Genomic DNA, 20055 nt, shown 5'->3' with positions numbered 1-20055 from the left:
CCTTTTGATTAATCTGTGCACAATCAAATAATCGGTTTATAATCAGACTAGAGGCATTAATTTCCAGATTGGTGAAATTAGGAGTATGATTCAGCTGCGGCGCCGAAAGCCACTCAACCTAAAAACCGGTCGATAAAATATTGATCTTAACTGACAAAAAGCCGGTGGGGGTGGAGTTGCGTAAAACAACTCTCATTGGTGGGCTTGCTGGTAAAATTTCACCAGACACACAAAATGGGTAAAGGGATTATCCTGTAATGAAAGTTCCTTTTTTCACATTTTTTTTCTAAGCTTGCGAGTGAAGACGCCGCCAGCCTGCATGCGAAGCTCTTTTTTGAATCAGATGTGCCTGTCGTTTGCGTGTGTGTGCATGTGTGTGTATGTATGAGAAATTGGAGACCTAGTTGGTAGACGCTGACTAACCTAGCAAGAGGTTGCGAACTAGGTCAACTTCAAAATGACGCTTCGACGAGGCTCCTCTTTGCGCACGAATTGATGCACATACACACACGGCCTAGTCATCTCTCCTCTACGCAGAGTTCAAAATTCTGTGCTGCACGAAATTCCTTTTATCTCATCGAGACTGTACCACTTTACACGCGTAATTTTACGTAATTTAATCAATTCCACATGAAAAATTTAAAAAATTACCTTAATGAAACCAGTAATACTTTGGTTATTGTCTAACCCTTCGTTTTGGTTTCCGGGTACTTGAGGTCCCGCCTTTGTACCTCCGCTGGGCGACGTGGCCTCCAGACGAGGTGAGTAGCGCCCCTCCAGCCCCTCTATACGTTGGCGACATACGATCGGTCCAAGTATTGTGACTTCTTTTATCCTCAGGCAAGATTAGAGGCTCTAGAAAGCCCAAGATTTTTCAACATAATCCAGCCCTTTTCTGACAAAACAATTCAAGCCTATGGATGGGAGTAGGGCACCTGCTCACATCGGTTAAAGTCAAACGCTGCCTTATTCTACTTCAATGGCCGTGCGGCGCATATTTTGGGGCAACTAGTGAAGACTTTGTGCAATTTACTCTAAGTTAACTGATTGCTCTTCAAGGAATGGGGAATGGTGACCACTGCGAAAGGTAAATTTTATGCATTTAAGTCGGTAGGATTTCAATTTCAGGTGGCAAAATTGGTTTTTTTCCCACTCCTGACTTCGAGCAATAAAAAAATGAGTGATATCGCCTCAGCAAGTGGTTTCAAAAGCTGCAAAAGTGCTGAATCATGTGTGTGTTTTAGCTCTACACTTTGATTTATAATCCACGAATTGCTTTATGTTGTGGAGACACTTTAACCCATGATTAATCACTGTGCCTTAGAGTTAGTCAAGTTATCGTCAGGAGACTGGGTGGGTTATGCTTTAAACAAGTAGTGAAACCTCTAGCGTGACCCCTTAATTGTTTGTTTAGTTCTTGGTTTTGGTAACGGGATAATTAGGGCGCCGCCACTGTACGTCCGCCGGGCGGACTGGCCTCTAGGCCATGCGGGCAGTCCTCCCCGCACCAGTTCTTCTGGAGGTCAACAATACATAATCAGTTTTAGAAGACTAAAGAAGTAATAATACCAAAGTAGGATACGTACTGCTAACGTAGAGAAGGACTGGGAAGTGGGTGACTGACGGCTCGGCAGCCAGGACGTCCGGTGGAGGCAAAAAGGGGGCGCCTCAGAGGCCCGCAAAATTTAAGCGAAGGGAAACACAAAAAATCAAGAAATTACATTCTAATAAGAACAGTAGTAGAATGTTGCAATTCTAGGTATACGCAAACAGTGAATACACCACATTGTTTGCTACATATCCTTCATTACTTCCGTTACATCAACTAACACGTAAATGGCACAACTGCGGCTTTACAAATTCACGGCTCTACCACCTAACTTCCACTCATTTAACTGTTTGCCTGAATGGTAAACAAGTTTTATCTACTCTCCATGCTCCTCACTCAATGCTTCATCACACTCATTCCTCTGTGTGAGGTGGCGTTATTTTGGGGTGAACCTATTTACAGATCCCCCCTTGTGGGGGCTGCACACACTTTCACTCACACAGACAGGTGGAATCGTATATTCCGCAGAAATGCTAGTTGGCGGTTATCGCCAACTTCCAGCACCGCATCTTTGCACAGTTGTTGGCGCCCTTCAAGAGGAAATCGTTGTCGAATTGTACTTTTGTCTGGTGGACAGCACAGTTGTCCGCACAGTTGTACCACTGAATCACCGCTGTGTGCTTTATTATTCTCGTTTGAGGGCGCATCACTTTTTACTCGTTGATGGCCCTCGTGCATAGTGGGCTGTGTCCAATATCCATTGTCTGGTGCAAACCCACCTCAGCACTGTAGCAGTGTGGACAAAGAAGAGTGTAGCACGCCAACATTACTACGTGGAAGAGCATTACAATCTACTCAATAATTTACAGCAGGGGTTTCGAGGAGCCGGCATTCACTTTGGAACACATCCCTCAATCCTCCTGAGTCTCTAACACCTCGATCGTTTGGACCACTCTTCCTTTTTTTCAAGGTGGCACTATCGACTCCTCCATTAGAGTTCCTCTGAACGGTACAGTCTCCAGACCATACCAGTAGCCCCTCAACCCTCCTTTACGTCGACATCCCATTTACTGTCTTAGCATAATGACTTCTTTTGACATTAGGCAAATCTGTGGGCGCTCCATTGGTGGCAGCGGCAAGCGAACTCCATCCTAAAGGATGGATGAAGGGCATGTAACTGTGGCTGGGAGAATGTCTCACACTCCCTAATAGAAGAAATGGAATTGACGTCCACCTTCCCCAACCATCCCAGTTCCGTGTTCTGCAGGAGTGCTATTAACAACTGCAGTTAGCGATGTCGCCCGTGGACCATCTGAAAAAGTTCGCTACAGAGTTGTCTGCGGTGCCTGCATGAAGTTGTCAACTGAGTGAACTCTCAATACCTCCTCCGCCTCTCTACGAGGTGGATAGAACCCAGATGGATGTGACTGGACAGCATTGAAGTGAGAGCAAAGTGACAAGGAGGAACAGGCGCAAAATTTCATCCCCACGATACTGCTTTAAGCTCCGTCTATTATGAAATAACTCTGGATGTCAGTCAGTGATTCAGTACACTCTCCCTTCCTCCAGGATAGTTTCCTAACTCGATGAAACTCCAGATGCAATGGAGTTGTCAAGAGGGATCAGTGAAGTTACAGTCTGGTGCGTTTGGTTCGTGGATGTTTCTCCTCACAACACCGACTACGTCGTGATGTCCGATGCGGAAGGTTGACCAAGGAGTGCGTGGGAGACGCATCTCAAAAGAGGTGACGAATTGCTGTGTAATACTCTAAGTGCTAGTTCAACGGCCGTTGTGGTTCCGTGGGAGGTCAAGTCTGCGCTATTTGGCTTCTACTGGACAGTATGGCCTCCAAACCATGTCAATAGTCCCTCTAAGTCCCCTTTGGGGATTACACCTTTTGTCTGCAGGAAGGACCTGGGATGGTACAGACTCATCCAAGAAACCGTAATAAGCTACACGAATGTAGAAGAAAAATTTACAACTAGTATCTAAAAGGTTTGGGCAGGCTGTTTTGTAAATTTCTGTGGATTAAATATTGATGAGTGCTCATTCCACCTCTTTACTTCTTCCGCAATTTGCAGTTAATAGCGCATGGGGATGACATTGAGTTGGTTATTTAAGGTGTTGCCCGTTAATAAGATAGGTTTTAATCCCACAGTACGGTACCGACGCGATTGACCTCTGAAGATTATGACTTCTTTCGTCTTTAAGCAGGGCCCAGAGCGCTACAAGTGCTTTGCATTGGTATAGCCGTGCACCAAATACATGTTTGCGAGCATTTATTTACTTTCATGATCATAAAATCTAGTGCAGCAGTCTGAGACTTCCCTGAAAACGCGAGGAGGCATACCGCTCGGGCAGAATGTGAACAGTAGGGCTTGAGGGCTACTGGCACGCCCCGGAGGCCGGGTCGTTAGGCAGAAGCACAAGCATGGAGCCCTCAGTACCCGCGTAACTGAAATGAGCAGTTAAATAGACAGTCAAAGCATTCCAATTTTTCTAAAATAGGCTACAGCTTTAACAACAGTATCCAACGTGGTTTAAAACAATCAGCACTCGTTGCTGGCGGAGGGGCAGTATCATAGTCCCAAAAACCTTTTGGCAGGTTGTGCTTATGATGGGTAGGAAACAACATAGATGTGCAAATTAATTGCCTATCACCATTTTATGGTAAAATTTCCCCACTTATAATAATTCGCGATTTGTTACAAGAATGTTGATAGTTACGAGGTGACACCAGGAGCAGGAGTACACCTCCCACCTTTTTTTCCAGTGGGCGTCACCAAGTGAAACAAACCAGGGGAGAGGGGAAGAGAAATTGCTCGTGCGTTTGTATCTGCCCTGATTCCCGAGTCTCCAAAACCTCTGTGTTTTAGAATGGGGTTATAGGACACTCTCTAGTTACTTGTCTTAACCACTGAGACAAAACGGGACAAGGCGTTCGTGTGCTACACAAGCTAGTTTGGCTTCTCTCAATGAGAAAAGAGGAACTTGAACTTCTTGTCGCACATGCGTCGCGTGGCTAAAGTGAAAACTCAATTTCTCTATTTGGGCACGAGAATATCCCTCAGACAGGTAATTTCTGAAGGTGTAATGAAACCCACATTAAAATAATTCCACGCTTTTCATTAGCCGCCTTATCCTTAGGTAATTTTCCTTTTTCCCTACCCATCGCACGGCAATCTTCACCCTCCAAACAACTTCGTCGGTTTACGGGGGGAATGCACAACTCCGGGCACAAATGCGTCCTTTGAGATGCATCGCATTCACAGTTTGTAGGCTTTGCTTTGTTGTAATTTGGGTCAATTCCTCCCAACTCACAAATAAGTGCAAAACCACCCCAAGGGCACATTAAACGAGTGGGTGCTGCGAGGCCATACAAAGTTAACAAACAATCGAACATTGGGGCAATCACCAGAGCAGGCAGCATTTAAACCATGGGAAGTAATCTACCCATCGAGACCCGAAATTCTTCCCCACGACTCCTGTCGTTTGATAAAAGCACATTCACACCAGCATCTGGAAAACCCCCGAAACGGCACTCATTACGGGGGTCGTGAGCGCTATAGCACCAACCGCCCCAACGTCAGCTGTCACGGAGGCGAAATAGTACCAGGGCCCCAAGTGCACAGACGATTTCCTTAAAAGCAAGTAACATTTCAAAAAGGTGATCCCCCACTGCAACGGGTACAACTTAGATGCAGCCGCCCTAATTTGTGAAGAAAGGTAAAAGCCGAAGCGCATGACCGGGAAGCAGTACGGCCTTACTTGACCCTGTGCAAACTTATCATCCATCCGCGTGGATAAAGTCTGCCCTGGGAAACCGCACAAAGAGAGGGTGGCATGCACTAACTCCGTCCTTTTAGCCAGGACCAACAATGTTGGGTACAGCATCTTGCTGGAAGTAACAAGAGACGACAAGTAACTTCTGAAAAGTGGTCCAGGCAAACAACGCTAATTGAAAACGGAACTACGATGAAACACTAATAAAAGGAAGAACAGGAGGACATTCTCTATCCACAAATAACACACTTTTATTATATACATATTTAAAACGGAGTATTATTTACTAGGGAGACATCCACAAGGGCAAAATCTATGTACACATTCACTGAACATTATATCATTACATCAATTACTGCTGCCAAAAAGGGAAGGGGAGAACGGAGGGGGAGCAGGAATTGCCCCTGCACGTGTGAATGAATGGCTGTCGAGTGTTTTTGTTTAAAATTAAAGAACTGTCGGATTTCTCAACACTAAAACTTGCACGACAGTTGGTGCGAAGCGCCGATCCCGTCTCCGCAGCCTTCTGCTTGCGTTGGTAGCGGTAGTCACGGCAACGCTGGAAGCGCGCTCACGCACATATATTGACTCGTTGCCACGGTCGCGCACGCAAAACACGATTACGCGTACCCACACGGCAAGGTCACGGACCCCGTCAGCCAATGAGACTCGCGATCGATAAACAGACGGTGTACGCAAATGCGCGCACGTAAGCGCGCAGATACGTGCAGGCTAGCCGCCATACACACGCACGCACGTTAGTATGGTGTGCACGTGTATGTGGGTAGATGCATGTGCGAATGCAGTTCGCACTTCTCTCGCATGCTGCGGAGGAGAAAGGGGGCGGCTGCGCGACTCGCCTGGATGGATGGATAGATGAATGAATGAGCGGGTCCGGGATGGACGGATAGACACAAATCGAGGATTGCCTCCTTCTTTCCTTCCTCTTCTTTCCTCTGCATCTCTCTACACGACAACAATAAGCATAAAGGGTATTGCACTCTGCGTCAGGGTCTGTTGCAGCTCTGGCGAGAGACATCGCAACTGAGCAGTTGTGAAATCACACGGCGGGAAGATGTGCATCACAAAGGGGTTCTGCAAACAGGGAAAGAAATATGCATCACAATGGGCCACGCCGGATGACAGAGATACAGGGTAGGCAATACCTTTGGGCACATAAAAAAGGCAAGAAAAAGTTTTTATGTTATCACTCAGAGTCCATATTTCACAGCGGCTTCACTCCAAAAATGCACACATGTCCATAGAGCCCGCTGTATAGGTTTATCACACCGTAGAAACGAGTCGTCATTACGAGACCGGTGACGAAAAGAGCAACAGTGCGTGATCGAAGAGTGTGATGCCAATTATGCAATGACCTCCGGGTAATACCCTCACAAGAGGTCGGTTATTTGAATGCGAGTGTACGTTTAGCATTTGCAGGGTTAGGAGCATACAGCTTCATGAGCTGTGTTAAATGCAATTCCATATTAGAAGCGGCATTTCGACGGCTATCATTGCAAAACAAAATTCATCACAATGTAACGAAATCGTGAGCATCCCTGAGACGGTGAAACAGCTATTACACTTGTGACCGATGGAAGGACTGGCTAGTTTAATTCACGAAAACCTTCAACAACTTTTCAAGCATTGTTGCAACTTTATTCTTTTTTGAAAAAAAATAATTGCCGAAGAAAATGCCGTGATGTCATGAAATTAGTAATTGCATTTCACCATGCTAAGCAAGTAAGCCGAGAACAAAATTTGGAGGTTATTTTCCCTCTTTAATATTCCACCACCGGTCTAATATGCCACCGTTTTTAACTGGTAATCTCGGTTTTGGTCCATCAAGCCCCTTTGGCGGATTGAAAAAAAAAACCAAAATTTCACCAGCCGATTGGCGTGATTAAAGTGGCCGGTGGCCAAGACTGCAAAAGGGTGGATGACCTTAAATAAGCACGTCAGCCCGCGGACATACTCAACTGGTTGGCCCGCTTAATTAAAAGCCTGATAATGCGAGGTCAACCGATGGTTCTTGTGGCTGGATTGAACACCGGCAAAACTAGCACCATGGGATGGATAAACAAACTCACCTCTTGGGAAGAGGGACAGCTGATAATGCCAGCAGCCGTTTTGTCCTGCAAGTAAGTGATGACATTTTGCAAGATCATGTTCTGCTGGGCGAAGTAGCTATCTTCCATATAGGCCCGTTGTGAAATGGTAGCAGTGGTGGGGGCAGTGTTGGTGGAGGGTGGGGGTGGCGGAGAGCCCGCAGCGAGAGCCAGGCACATGCAGTAGTTGGCAGGCTCGCGCAACTTCCACTGTACCGCCTCTAGCTGCGAGTTCCCTAACCGCATCCGCTGGGCTATCCGCAACGCCCAGGCCGCCCCACCTGTTTCGTCGCTCACCGCCGTCATCAGTTGCAAGCAGGTTCGAATCAAGTCCTGGTTGCCCGCCAGGTAGAGCATTCGCACTGACGCCCGCTCGTTCTTCAAGGACATGCAACCTCGCCACACCAACTGCAGCTTCTGAGGAAAAAAAACATGAAGGAAATCCGTTACATGCTCTCACCGCAAAAAGCCGAGAGGCCAAATATCAATTACACTTGCCTGAGAGTAAATGGTAGTTTTGCAAGAAAACCTATAGTGACCGTTAAAAAATGTTAACTCATTCAGAGAAAATGCCTAAAAAATCCGTGTATCATCTGCAGAATCGAAATAGAAACAACGGTTTGGAAACATTGTTGAAGTCGTGGAAACTATTATTACACGCCTATATTACGAGCCTGTCGAAATCGAAACACAAAATGAACCGAATAAAAACTATCTTCGTTGAATGTTCAACGGGTGACATTCTTTTTATATGATGTAATTATTTTACTGGAAATCGTCCACATCAACACTAACAATCACGCACAAAAGTATTTGAAAATGCTAAGCTTTTAGTCCTTCAACTGCACTCATAAATTGCTTCTTTTTTAACAATCTGCGATAACCTTACACAAAAACAGCTATATGCTAAATTCGATAAAATTATAATGAGAAAAAGTTTTGTTTTAAATAACTAATCCAGTAACACAAGCAAAAGGTGTCGCACACGGGTAGTAGCGCAAACGTTCACTGACCTCCATTCCGATCTAGAACTGGACAACATGGTAGGCTGTGGCAACAACTAAAAGGCCTCAGTTTTCCAGGGGATGCCATCACTCCAAAACAGCAGCGGCATGAGATCAAATAGTAATACCATGGGCTCGTTAAAAAAACAACACGAGCAATGATGTTTAGCACAATTCATACCTTACACCAGCAGCTTTAATAATTAGAAGTAACTAGTGAGAGAAGGTACCACCAAAAGTAATGCAAGATAGGAGGAGGTAATATCATCTAATGAATTCTGGTTAGAGAATGGAGTTTGAAATGGAGGCTCACATCCTCAAGGAACTGAGGGTCCAGCCACCAAAAATTGGCAGGCAGAGGTTGCAGCTGAGGCGAGAAATGAGCTGGATGCTTGGGGGAAGAAGCAGCAACCGCCACTGCTGCTGCTGCTGCCGCCGCCGCCGCAGCTGCCTCAGAGGGCGAGGGCGACATAGCGGCCATCGCAGCCATGGTGGCAGCAGCGTAGAACTCTGCGGTTTTTTGTGGTGTAGTTGACGATGGTGGGGCGGCTGGATGCACCGAGTTCGGTGAGTTTTTGTTCGCTGAGTCGACGGCATCCACGAAAGCCTGTGGCGGTGGTGCTTGACTAAGCAGAGTGAAGTAATTCTTGGCCAGACAGGCAGCAATTTCTTGCAACTGCGGTTGTGTCTGCGGGGAGATCTGTTGAGGTACTGCCTCAGAAGATTTGGCATTTGCTGGGGCCATCAAAGTGAAGACTTGCAATGGACTGAGGATGTTTGTGGGGATAGACGACCGTTCACTAAGGGGTGAAGGCTCCACCAATTGCTGGGGTGGTTGCTGTTGTACCTGTGGTGGTTCGGGTGATGTCTGAAATGCAGATCAAATACACTGAAGTAGGAATGATGGCGGTGCGTCAGTGTCACGTGAACTGCTGTGTAAAAATGTTCCTAGCATGATGTGGTGAAAGTAGAACACAGATCGTTTCTGCTTTTCTTTTTTGCCCTTGCCTAGCCAACAAGTCGATTCAGTTACAAACTATCCTTAGGCGTTGTCAAATTGCTTTAGAAAACAACCACAAACAAGAGTTGTGAAAAGCACATACGACTGTCAAAAAGGATACTTAGGTTGACGGCAACATCAAATACACCTTAGGCATCCAGCTGTCTGCATAGATCATTCCAAGACCACACCAAGAGAGATTAAAAACAACCCTCAGAGTTTAAGTGCAACAGAAAAAGACCCACCACAACAATAGTAGACGGTGTTTGAATAGTTCTCGACAGGAATCTGGGATCTTCGGCAAAACCTGTTACCGGTGCCACATCCAAGACATTCGACAAAGCTGATGGCGACGACTTTGGTGATGACAATGAATTTGAAGCAATTCCGACAGGCTGTTGCGAAGCCGCCAACAACTCCTGCGGTGGTGGCAATGGACTAATTCGTGATGTAGAATTAAGCGCCGGTCTAGCGGAGGCCACTACCGGCGCCACCACCTCACTTGTAGTGACCCTTATGGAATTATGTCCAGAGAGGGGCACTCGTGTTCCGTTCACCAAACGCTGCACATAGTCCTTTTGCTCGAATTCCCCATGTACCACAGAGTTTATTACTTCAGCCACAGTATCTTTGTTCGGTGCCTGCACCAGCTCCATAACTTCTGGCTCGTCGAAATTCGGCTCGTAAGGGTCCACAGATATTGGGGCCGGTTGAAGCGGTGAAGGCACTGAAGCTGACGCCGCCTGAGACGGCTTGTGCGAGGATCCAGGAAGTGAACGAATGGCCGACGATGTTGCCATCACCGTCGCTACTGTAGAAATATGTGAACTATTCTGCTGAGCCGACTTTTTAGCTCGTTTCACTTTCTCCTGGCTCTGTGAACTCTCCTCCTTCTTCTGCTGTGTCACCTGCTCGATTATATGCTGCACAAATTCCGTCGTATTGGAAGAGGAGGGCTTAGTGGCAGGCGCCTCGTTCTGTGGCAGTGGATCCGAAATAGATTGGGGTAGAGGAGTTCGATTAACAATTAGCTGCTTATTGTCGGTGGGAACAGCAACTGGTGTGACGAGTGAAAAGGTAGGTGTCAAAACGAAAGTAGGTTGCCCCTTAGAAGTAGAGGAGGTAGAGGCAGGGTCTTGAGATGTTGATGAAGCGTTGCTGATTGTGTTGACAACCAAAGTAATGTGTTGCTGGCTTGCAGAAGCGGGTGTTGGGATGATGGAAAGGGGAGTTAGCGTAAGAGGTTGGGTCTGCACCGAAGGCTTTGGTGACAAAAGGGCTGGTTTTTGCAGCTCCTCTGCCTCTTGTTTCATTGCCTCGGCTTCCGCTGCAGACGACAGTAGTGCAAGACCCGATTCCTCAAAATCACCCAGTTCCTCCGCTTTCGTTACAGCAACCGGTTTCACTAAGGGGGAGGTGAGGATAAGGCCACCTCCACATGATCGAGATGGCTTGACGACAGTGCAGATTTCGGAATTTGCCACCTTTTCTCCCTCCACCACCACGTCGTCCTCCTCCTGCTTCACAACAGTGAGATTATCCGGTTTTAACGTTTCGGTTGCCGGTAACGCCGGAGGTGATGATGAAGACACCTCCATCCCCGGAGCCGCTATCACCTCCTCTTCCTCATTTTCGACATTACTACTTATTTGTTTTTCAAGCAGAGGTAATGCATCAATTGCAGTCTCTTCGGAGTCCCCAGTCTCATCATCATTGTTCTTATTATCGTTGCTGCTGCCACATTCGTGGATGACGGCAGGACTGCAGGATCGGCTGATCTGAGGAGTCGATGAAGTTGACGAAGATCTTGAGGTTGAACGACGGCGCTCCGGAAAGAAGGCCCTCGGGAGATTTCTGGTCGAGGGCGAGCAGTCGGAATCACTGTCGCTTGAATTAGAGAAAAGTGTGACTAATTTGCGGGCCACACGCCGTTTCACAGCAGTCTTCCTAGACTTGGTCGATGGACTACCAAACTTGGGGTCTCCAACTACCCGACGTTTGCGTGACACAGACAAAACCTTCTTTAGCCTACTTGACGACACCTCAACTGATAAGTGATTATCAGATTCGGAGCTCGAATTACCCTCGCTTTCAGGTCGCTTTAATCGAGATTTTTTAAACGACTTTACAGGACGCATAGGTTCAGAAGACTCGGGCGTCAAATGAGGTGGCTTTTTGCTGAGTCGCCTTGAACTTGGAACATTTTGTGCTTCATTAGCATCTAAATTTTTCTCCGATTCGTAGGCCGTCTGCTCCACACCCTTAGTATCCCCTCCAACCTTGTGCTTTCTAGAATTGAGCAGAGATTTGAGCGCCTCTGGTTTAGCTTCTGGACGGTCATTCACATAACCCTTATTACCCCTGCGCTTGATCTTATCATACATCGTTTCATAAAGCACTCCATCTGTGCCAATGTCTTCGACTTTTATAGAATCTAGACCACCCTGGGGCTTCCAATCTTCTTCATCGCTCTCCTGTCTCTTCCTCTTTAGTCGCCTTTTCTTTGTGCAGGAATCACACTTCGAAGTGGCAGTTCGGCACTCTGGGCCAGCCGGAGACTTCAGGAATTTTGAAGAAGGATTTGAAGTAGGGATGGTGCTATGCGATTTTTTGTCACCAGGAGTGGCCTGAACTTTGGCGAGTTTCTTGAAGTGAAGTTTATTACGCTCAAAAGGAGTAGTGGGTGGGGGAACAAGTTGCCTTTTGGACGACTTTACAGGAATTTGAGAATCTTCACACATCTTCTTAGGTTTAGGGGAAATAGCTTCTTCTCCCTCCTTCGCTTCAGATGCCGATTTTGACAAACAATCCGTTTTGCCGGCTTCACAGGATTTCAATTTTGAAGTTGAAATCTTCGGTGACTTGGGCGAGAGGTGTGGCGCAGAGGGGGCAGACAATCTCTTATGGCCAACAGACCCATTGCAGAGCGGCCTTGTCAAAGAAGGGGAAATTGCCGGAAAAATCGATTCTTTTTCGATCGCTTCCGATGACACCGCTTGTTGGGATTTCTTTTTCACGATTTGCATAGTCCGAGCCGGTTGTGGGGGGAAGAGATCCTTCATTTGGGTACAGTTCTGCACCTCCTTTGATCGCGACACCGACTTAGGCGTTGAGGCGATAGTTGCAGTGATAACATTATCCTTCTTCAAAATAGGCCTAATTCCTGGACTTTGTAGTGCCCTCCCAATGGTTCTACCCGGAGAACGGCTCAAACAACAACCAGATGCCGTGGTAGAGGGTGATGGAGTAGAAGCGACTTCTACGGGAGCGCTGTGTAGAGGTGTTGAGGATCGCACGTTTGTATGAAGTAGCGGTGGTGGTGGTTTTAGGTCGGAAAGATGCTCAGGCATCCTACTACTGCCACCACACGTAGGAGACGCTGTATGGAGAGGAGACCGTGTGATGGGGCTCAAGAGAGTGGACTTCTCAGGGAGAGCAGGAAGAGGCTGCGAAGGAGGGGCTGGAAGTGTTGGTAGTTGTGGTGGTGGTGAATAAGAGTGATGAAAGTGACGCGAAATCGTGTGATTAGAAATCGAGGAGACGATAGAATCCACATTGCTGAGCTTTGTCGAAGATCTACCTGAAGAAAGCATACTCTTGACGAATTCCGAGGTATCAGTGGGTCTTACGCCCGGTGACGTGGTCGAACTAACCACATCGGGGGAGGTCGGACTGGTGAATAACCGCAAAGGAGACATTGTGATGTCTGTCGATACGACAGAAGCGGAGATAGGCACGGAGGCTTGTGAAGAGGAAGCATTGGTTGCCGTTGTTGTGATTAGATCGCTTTTTCGACGTATGCGGAATTTGCTGTAATCCACGGTAGGTCGGATTTTCTCCGAATGTTGCAGTTTCGCATCCAAACGTCGAATTCGTTCATCAAGAGAAGAGTCCAGCGCGTCAACAGCTTGTTCAGAATCAGAGTCCTGAGACAGCCTTTGCGAGTTGGTAGAGGTCATTCTCGGCGAAGAAAGATGAATTTCGTCCAGTTTTGAGGTAAACGGCGGAGCGGAAACGGGCAATATCTGAGGATCAAAACAGAACAGAGGAGAACGCAAACGAGCGGCGAGGAGGGGTAAATCGGACTCTATTGTCGTTGGCTGTGTATCCCATGGTGGAGGTGAGGCGATTGAATCGAAGGAAGAGGGTAGAGAGGAAGTGGGTAGACCTGGTGATGGTACGACCACCGACGAAAGTCGTAGGGGCAGCGGCGGAGGCGGTGGTGGTGGCGGAGGTAGAGTAGGTGGGGGAGGAGGAGGTGGTGGGACTTGGGATGGTGATGACCGGTCTGATGACGCTCGGGGCCCGATGTTGGGGGAGAACATGATATCACCAGGATCACTACTACTACTTTGCCCTCCACTACCTGAGCTTGCGGAGACAGCAAAGTCGCCCCCTACTTTAGTGGGGATTCGAATAGGTTGCGATTCCGGCAGTACGGCGGAACCGATTGAATTCATGTTCACCCTGAAGTCAAAAAGAAGGGCAGTAGTGCTGAATTCAAACTCCAAATTCATTTTGACAGTACGAATTCCATACTGGTTGTGACCGCTCATGCTGATTACAACTTTACCCTAAGGAGTTGAATTTAGTTCACCTGTACTAGTTTAAATAAGGTTGTTGCATGGCCAGTTTTGCATGTCTTCAGAGGCAACTACATCAGTCAGTCGTTACAACGGAATGGCCCCACATTCACAAACGAGGCAGTCGTCGTGATCATGACTCCGTACAGAATTCAATGGTCGACGAAAATATGAATGCGAAGTTAAACATGCCCACAACTCATTTAACAAAGCAGATTGAAGTACATGTAAAATTTGTTGAATCCAACAAGCGTAATAAGGTGGGACCTTAAAGAAAAATAATGCAACCATATGAAACCAGTCTGAAACTTGCACAATCAACTGACTCTTACGAGTGAATAAGCAAAAGGCATTTAAGGCTAACACACGAATCAGGCTAATCGAAAATCAGGAAATACTCATTAGAAGTGGCAAAATGCTGATTAAACCCATAAGAGAATTGGATTTAACCAATGCCCAAAAAAAGATGAAAATCGTAAGAACGAGTTAAAGGCACCATTAAAAGAATATTGATAAGATATATTTAAATACCTCCTATAGGTCGCCTGTGTAGAGGACCCAGAAGTTATGACCTCAAATTTGTGCTTCGTCTGCACCATGGACAACTTCATCAACAATTCCATTCGTTCCCGCTGCAGTTTCGTTAGTGTTTCACCATTGGAAGAGCAGGTGGACATGACGGTTTTCTGTTGATGGCCGAACGAACGCGAGACTTCAGCAGCCTTTCCTTTGCTCACACGCCTCGTAGCACTGTAAGAATCACTACCTCCCTCACCAGATTTCATAGGTTGGCTCAGTTCGGGAGTGGGCACAGCTGAGTTCCGCAAATGTCGACGACTAGAAATCGGCTGGGGGGAGGGAGGATCGTCCCTGTGTCGATGACGCTCAAGACTGATCCGATGAGAAGTCTTCCGCTTACTTGAACCTCTTCTTTGACGCTCTAAGACCTGCTTATGTGAACGGGATTCCTTTTTATCCTGCTTTGGCTCCACTGATGAATCACTGCAAGTTGATGTGGCGTAGTGAGATTTCCTGCCGTTGGACCATGGTTGCTGTCTGTGTGGACTAACATCATTACTGTACCCCATGGAATGTTGATAAGATCCTCCACCGTTCGACATCCGGGAGCATTCAAGTGAATTTGGAGCAAGGGACTTTCGGCATTGGGAATACCTTGAACGATCGCGAGTTGAGGAAGCCCTTGGTGAGTCACCAGAGCACGGATGACGCTTGTAACTAGATAATCCGATGAGAGTTGAGAGTAAACCACTGCCACTACTACGGAAACTAGCTCCAGGTAAATTGCTGTATTCCCTAGAAGGCGAACTCCTTGAATATATAGATCCTCGTACTGGTGATCCATTGCGAGAACTGGAGTGATGAGATGATCTAATATATCCATATTTGCTAGACCTCGACGGGTCAGCTGATCCAACCAAGGCAGCCAAATCCTTCGTTCGTCTATTAAATCCACTTTGAGATCTATAATGAAGCAATAATGCAGACAGTCTAACAAAAGTAAACGTATTAACCGTCTCCAAAAACATACCCTCTGTTTTCCTCCAGGTAAGACATTAAATTCCCACAGGGCATGTAAGCCTCAACTATCTCGCGCAACTTATCCCTACGGAAAGGGCGGATAAAAAAACAAAACTCAAGCATACCTGTACTTCCCATAGAAATTGCTAACTGTTCCGAACTTCTCCATGAACGCGACCTGGCACTCCAGAGTGGCATAGTCAATTTGAACCTTTCTCCCCAGCAGGGAACGATTTCGCGTTTCGTTTAAAGCACGTTGTGCTGCCTCAACTGTATCAAAATAGAGAAGCGCACGACCAAGTTTCAAATCCACCATGGTGTCCTTCAAACGTCCATAACGGCCAAACTGTCGCATAAGGAATGTTTCGGTAACACTGGGTGAAAGATTGTCCAACCAAACGACGTTGGAGGGCTGGCTCTTACCAAAACCCAATTTCACGGGCTTCCCAGAAACCGTTATGCTTTCCTGGTCGCTCAGCGCCCGAACAACACTCTTAATGTCCGTGTACTGAACAAAAGCATACGAAGTTCCAGGCTGATTTGTTTGGGTCTTGATATCGATTTCGATTATATCCCCATAGGCCTGAAAAACACGCTGCAGCTCCACCTCAGTAATAGTCGCAGAACATAAGTTCCCAACAAAAAGGGTTTTTGTTGCTTTCGGGTGGTATTCATCCATGGCGTGCTCTGGAGGACATAGATCCGGGTCTTCGATATCAAGACCGTCGACAAGTTCGGCGTGGACTGACACACCGAAGAACACTTTGCCCTTGGAATGCTCATAGGCCTTTTCGGCGTCCTCACCGAGTTTGAAAGTAATATGAGCGAAGCGGCTGGACCCTGTGCCTTTTATGGCCAAAGAAGTAATTTTCCCATGCTTCTTGTACTCATGAAATAATCCTTCACGCAGATTAGTATCAGACGACCTAAGGGGTAATTGCGTAATCTTTAGACCACGAAGACCATCCTGGCGACGGTTGCTACGAGAATCGTATTTCGAGGACCGATCCTGGGACCCGCTGTTACCTTTCTTGTGATCACGTTTAATCGGAGAATAACTAACACGTGTATCCTTAGGTGAGCAAAACACCTACCTCCTTTTCTGATGAGCAGCAGATGAAGAACTGTGTGAACTACACGGGGATGAAGAAGTACTCTCAGTGTCAATTTCACCAGCCACACTCTTCGAATCCGACAACGAATCCGACCTATATCAATAACGGAATGAAATATCACCCTACCGTTGATCACATCTTTGTTGAGGCGTATCGGTGCATAGTGCATCAGGAGATTCACAATATTGCATTTTAAGACTATTTTTGCGGAGTTTTACGGAACTCTCGACAACTTTCGTCGCGGATTTGGTCTCAGCAAAAGCAACAACAGCTCCGTCACTAAGAACTTTTACACCTTGAATTTTCCCGTAGCTGCAGAAATAAAATAAGGCATTAGCTTACATTAAAAGCATTAAGACTAATGATAAGCAGGATACACCTTACCTGTTTAAAGCTCCTCGTAATTCTTCTTCCGTAAATGCTGGCGGCAAATTGGTAATCCAAACGTAACGAGTTACTTTCATTCCTTTTTATCAGTAGTTCCTCAGCATTCTAGCAGAATCTTCGCGCAAGCTGAGTAGAGCAAGACAGAATTCGGAATGACCAAACGAAGCGCGTGTCTTGCCACCCCATAGCCAGCCAACGCCTGTCGAGGAAATCTCGCCCTGTGATTGGTACGTACAAACTAATCGATGGCAGCGCCTAGGTTGCACCGATGTGATTAGCCAATCGAGGGTCAGTGCGACAGCGCGCAAAATGTACACACAACACAGCAACAAGCACATTGATCAGACCTCTGAATGGGCGTGAATTGCGCCTCTAGAAGAGCCCTGTTTGCTGGCTCACGGTGCTAGTCAGGAGTCTTGCTTACGTGGAGGTTTCACAGCGCATCCACAAAAGTGCGATAATACGCACGAAACGGTGAAAATGGATAGGCTCTAGCCGATTTCACATGCTCCTCGGTAGAACTAATTACATTATGGATTATACTCTTTCGCTAAATAAAGTGTGGAGGGCATTGACGAATGTAGGAACTTTCAAAACCGGATGTCTCATTATCCCTGCCGCAGTTCTTGGCCTGGATATTGTGACCAAAGCAAGTACGGGATTTTGCTTTCCATAGCGGAATTACATGCCATCACATTTCATCGGCATTTTTGGTACAAGAAGTAATAACAGTAAATTGGGCGTTGCGAATCGTAATTCAATCAAACAAAAGGAGTTTATGGGATGGCATTTGCTGCATATCTAGTCCAACCAGGGAGCATTTCCTTTTCGTTTATTGTATCCACAAAAGTGGTGGTCCTTGATAAATTCTCGGGAATGATCAATTGTCTTTTTCCCCAAATACTCTGAAAACAGGGTAATTCGTGGCTACAGCAAATTACCACCCGCTAGGGGACGTCTTCCGTTTCGTTGTGGTGCATATAATTTAAAGTTCTTGTGATGTTGCGCGACGTATGTCTTTTACTCTGACGTTTGCACTCACATATTTGGACTAAGTCGGCGTGAAAACTACATAAGCTTACTTGTTGATGTAATCGGATGAGAGTGCGTCAAGCGTATACAAAGTAGGTAGGCTTCAAGCGGCTTACAGTGCCGTGCATTCACACGATTCGATCGTTCCAGCCTGTGTGAGAACCCAGGCCGCATCATGCTCATCGTGTCTGTATCTAATTGGTTCAACTCATATGAGGGTCCCATAAACAGTTCTTTGTTCATCCCGCATTGTTTCGTGACAAGAACCGGCGCCTGAATTTGCTCAAGGCCGCCACTGATCTACTGGTCATGTTCCGAAAAGCTAGGGAATTAAACAACAGGGCTTCTAAAGTAAAAAGGTGCGGAGTTGAAGTGTGCAATTTAGACGTTTCATGCTTTACTTGCTTTCGTGACTAAACCATACGAAAGTGTAATCCTGAGCTGTGGTTCATTTATTAAACAAATTTTATTTCTCTTGAATAATGTGTGACACCGTGACAATTTGCGCTCTCATGACGTCAAAATTGTGATTTATTGTCACAGTATCCGCTTCTCTCCGTGTGGTTCGTCACATTTACTGAGGTTAACTGGGGCAACGTAGCGCAAGCCCCAAGCTTTCATGGCTCGCTCGTTAAGCGCGCACGTGAGCGTGGAGAGAGGAGGAGGACGACGATGACACTGGGGGATGACTCATTCCCTCAGGCCACGACTAGCGTTAGTATACACGGCTGAAGGCAACGCTGGCGGAGCGTTTGCGTGCGTGTGCATGCTTATGCGTCCCCATTCATCGCTGGACCAGGCCAAATCCATTCAGTAATCAAAAAAACGGAACTTAGGGAAACACCTCTTGACGGCATGCAGAACTACAGTGCAGCTGCAGCGCTGTGGCGGTTAATTGCGGCGCTGCGATTGGCTTACGGAGTGGACTAATCGATTTTTAATAACGCAGTAACCGCGTGAGTGACGTCATCGTTTCCCACGCACCTGCTTACCCCCATTCTACGTTGGCTCGGGCTCATGTGCAGTGGGGAGAGGCTAGGGGCCCATAGAAATTCTTGCTTTTACAATTGTATTAATGCATTAAAATTAAACCAACCCAGTTTTTTTTCCATCTTCATCTTAATTAAGGGTGTACCTTAAAAAAAACCCAAATCAGTCTTTTTAGCAGGAGTCGAGTTCATTTCTTCTTTCACTAAGAAGTTTTAAGTAATGTCCCCCTCACAGGAAGGCCTCAGGACATTGTAGATCAAAGGGCACAACGAGCAACCAAGGTGGCTAAATTGAAAAGCACCTAACAGGGGATTGAAAGCGTGCGTGTAGGCTCACATATTGTTGAACTTTTGCAGAACCTTCCGTTTCTGAAGACAAGGCAACCCAAGTCCCATAAGTCCTCCTTTCTGCGTATACCGTCCCACCTTTGTTGCATATGTATGCATGCACATATGGGGTCCCACATGTGTGTACATGCTGAAACCACAAAGAACGTGTGCGCTTTTGATGGAGATGTGCTCTATTTATCAATGTTCCATCATCTCCACTAGGTTAACAGGTACGATTTCGCCTTAGCTAAACTGTTCAACGACTAGAGTCTCTCTCACAAATGAAGGCGTTATCCACTTCTACAGTTGATAAATTACTGCACTAAACTCGTACGTGCCATCCAAATGCAGGTATGTGCTTTTGAGAGGGATCCTCCTTGCGAGTACGCAACGGCGAATGTGTGCACCAGATCTAATTAGGAAATCGGTAGAAAGAAGGCTGAGGCAGGCGGTGGGGGACCCACCATCATTAATCCTGCAAAGCGGTGGATGGGTAGGCAGGGGGTCTAGATTAGAATATAATTATTTATTCCTGACTTTTAAATGAGGTGGCATGGGAGTGGACGAAACTACCTCAAATGCACTTCAATAGCTCCAAATTTATCCTAAAGGCAAATATCGGAGCATTTGCGTGG

At 46.6% G+C, this 20055-nt stretch overlaps 1 protein-coding gene across 1 annotated transcript; it reads right to left on the bottom strand. All coding sequences in view use genetic code 11, as the record gives it.

Moving 5' to 3' along the window:
* Positions 1 to 1438: 1438 nt before the first annotated feature.
* Positions 1439 to 17146, bottom strand: EGR_04045 (Protein split ends; the record flags this gene model as incomplete). The annotated part of the gene is made up of 13 exons (XM_024493294.1): positions 1439 to 1516; positions 5814 to 6065; positions 6306 to 6428; positions 7424 to 7858; positions 8759 to 9313; positions 9691 to 13912; positions 14560 to 15030; positions 15099 to 15510; positions 15615 to 15652; positions 15693 to 16625; positions 16662 to 16775; positions 16809 to 16994; positions 17067 to 17146. 13 exons carry the CDS (start codon positions 17144 to 17146, stop codon positions 1439 to 1441), a joined length of 7899 nt encoding a protein of 2632 aa, XP_024352208.1.
* Between the last annotated feature and the right edge of the window lie 2909 nt (positions 17147 to 20055).

This window comes from Echinococcus granulosus (assembly GCF_000524195.1).
Source record: "Echinococcus granulosus chromosome Unknown EG_S00024, whole genome shotgun sequence".
In the NCBI taxonomy this organism is placed as follows: Eukaryota; Metazoa; Platyhelminthes; class Cestoda; order Cyclophyllidea; family Taeniidae; genus Echinococcus; species Echinococcus granulosus.
This window is presented reverse-complemented; position numbering and strand designations above follow the sequence as displayed.